Source organism: Perca fluviatilis, chromosome 8, assembly GCF_010015445.1.
Source record: "Perca fluviatilis chromosome 8, GENO_Pfluv_1.0, whole genome shotgun sequence".
NCBI classification, from domain to species: Eukaryota; Metazoa; Chordata; class Actinopteri; order Perciformes; family Percidae; genus Perca; species Perca fluviatilis.
In genome coordinates, this window is record NC_053119.1 from 1286432 (window position 1) to 1288931 (window position 2500).

A 2500-nucleotide genomic window follows, 5' to 3' on the forward strand; every position below is an offset into this window, starting at 1 on the left:
CACAACAGACAGACAGACAGACACAAACAGACACACACACACACAGACAGACAGACAGACACACACACACAGAGACACACACACACAGACAGACAGACAGACACACACACAGGAGACACAACAGACAGACACACATACATAGACACACACACACAGGAGACACACAGACACACACACATACATAGACACATACAGACACATACAGAACACACACACACACACACACACACACACACACACACACAACACACACAAACACAGAGACACACACAGAGACAGGAACACACACAGACAAACACAAACACACACACAACACACACAGACACACAGAGACACACACACAGACACACACACAGACATGTAGACACATACACACACACACAACACAGACACAAACAGACACAACACAGACCCACAGCACACATAAACATACAGACACACACGACAGAAACACACACAGAAACACACATACACACACACAGAGACACACACACACACACACAGAAACACACACACTTGCACAGACACACAGAGAGATACACCCCCCACACACAACACACACACACAGTGACACACACACCCACAGAGACACACACACACACAGACACCCATGTAACAAGCTGACATCACTAGTTTACCTGTGATGTCATTAAACTGATTGATGGATCAGTAGTTGATTAATTGTAATAGTTGATGACCTCATCTTTGCATCAACGAACATTGAAACCTGTTGTGTTTGTAACGGCGTTGTCATGGTGACGATGGTTTCGAACGGACTTCCTGTGACCTTGTTTGACCTTGACGGACGGAAAAGTCATTTTGTCGTCAGCGTCACACAGGAAGTCCTTATATGGCGGTACCTCACGTTGCTATGACAACAGCTGGGACCCGAGCCGGGATGCTGCTGATTACTGTTAAACTGTGTGTGTGTCTCTCTCTCTCTCTCTCTCTCTCCCCCTCCCTCCCTAACTCCCTCCGTGTGTGTGTGTGTGTGTGTGTGTGTGTGTTGTGTGTGTTGTGTGTGTGTTGTGTGTGTGTAGGCTGATCGATCGGCTGGCAGACTGACTGGATCCATGATGGAGTTACAGACGTTACAGGAGGCCCTGAAGGTGGAGATCCAGATCCATCAGGTACGCCGAGGGCCAGTCTGGTTCTACACAACGCGAAGCGCCGGGTTCGGCCTTGCGCCAGCGTTCTCCCTTGCATTCCAGCTTCCCCCTTTATCTCCTTCCTTGTAGTCGCCCTCTTGTAGCCGTTTGTAAGTTGTCCTTTGTAGTCGTGTGTGTCTCCTTTGTAGTCGTGTTGTCTCTTTGTAGTCGTTGTTCTCTTTGTATCGTGGCTCTTGTGGTCGTATTTTCCCTTTGTGGTTGTGGCTCTTTGTAGTCGGTTGGTGTCTCTTGTAGTCGTGTTGCCCTTGTAGTCTTTGTCTCTTTGTATCGGTTTGTCGGTCTTTGTAGTCGGTTGTGTCTCTTTGTAGTCGTGTTGTGTCTCTTTGTTGTCGTGTTGTCTCTTTGTGGTCGTGTTGTGTCTCTTTGTAGTCGGTTGTGTCTTTGTGGTCGTGTTGTTCTTTGTATGTCGTGTTGTGTCTCTTTGTGGTGTTGTCTCTTTGTTGTGGTCGTGTTGTGTCTCTTTGTATAGTTCCTTTGTGGTGTTGTCTCTTTGTAGTGTTGTGTCTCTTTGTAGTCGTTTGTATCTTGTAGTCGTGTTGTCTCTTTGTAGTGTGTTGTGTCTCTTTGTGAGTGGCTTTGTAGCGTGGTTACGTCTCTTTGTGGTCGTGTTGTGTCTCTTTGTGGTCGTGTTGTGTCTCTTTGTGTCGTGTTTGCTCTTTGTAATGTATGTCTCTTTGTGGTGTTGTGTCTCTTTGTGGTGGTGTTGTGTCTCTTTGTGGTCGTGGTTACGTTCTTTGTGGTCGTGTAAGTCTCTTTGTGGTTGTGGTTGCGTCTTTGTATCGTGGTTTGTCTCTTTGTGGTTGTGTCTCTTTGTGGTTGTGTCTCTTTGTAGTCGTGTTGCGTCTCTTTGTAGTCGTGGTGTCTCTGTAGTAGTGGTGTCTCTTTGTGGTCGTGTTGCGTCTCTTTGTGGTCGTGTTGTCTCTTTGTGGTAGTAGTTGTGTCTCTTTGTAGTAGTTGTGTCTCTTTGTAGTAGTGTCTCTTTGTGGTCGTGTTGTGTCTCTTTGTGGTCGTGTTGTGTCTCTTTGTGGTTGTGTCTCTTTGTAGTCGTGTTGCGTCTCTTTGTAGTCGTGGTGTCTCTTTGTAGTAGTGGTGTCTCTTTGTAGTAGTTGTGTCTCTTTGTGGTCGTGTTGTGTCTCTTTGTGGTCGTGTTGCGTCTCTTTGTGGTCGTGTTGCGTCTCTTTGCAGTCGTGTTGTGTCTCTTTGTGATCGTGTTGTCTCTTTGTGGTTGTGTTGTCTCTTTGTGGTTGTGTTGTCTCTTTGTGGTTGTGTTGTCTCTTTGTGGTCGTTGTGTCTCTTTGTGGTCGTTGTGTCTCCTTGTAGTCGTGTTGTCT

The 2500-nt window shown here is 46.7% G+C and overlaps 1 protein-coding gene across 6 annotated transcripts in view; it reads left to right on the forward strand.

The window, feature by feature from the left end:
• The window catches only part of phf21ab (PHD finger protein 21Ab), a 58125-nt gene that overhangs the window by 11240 nt on the left and 44385 nt on the right, over positions 1–2500 (forward strand). For all 6 annotated transcript variants that reach the window (XM_039807803.1, XM_039807806.1, XM_039807801.1 and 3 more), the window contains exon 4: positions 1041–1130. In XM_039807803.1, coding sequence (XP_039663737.1) covers positions 1041–1130 — 90 coding nt within the window. The remainder of the gene's footprint in view (positions 1–1040; positions 1131–2500) is intronic.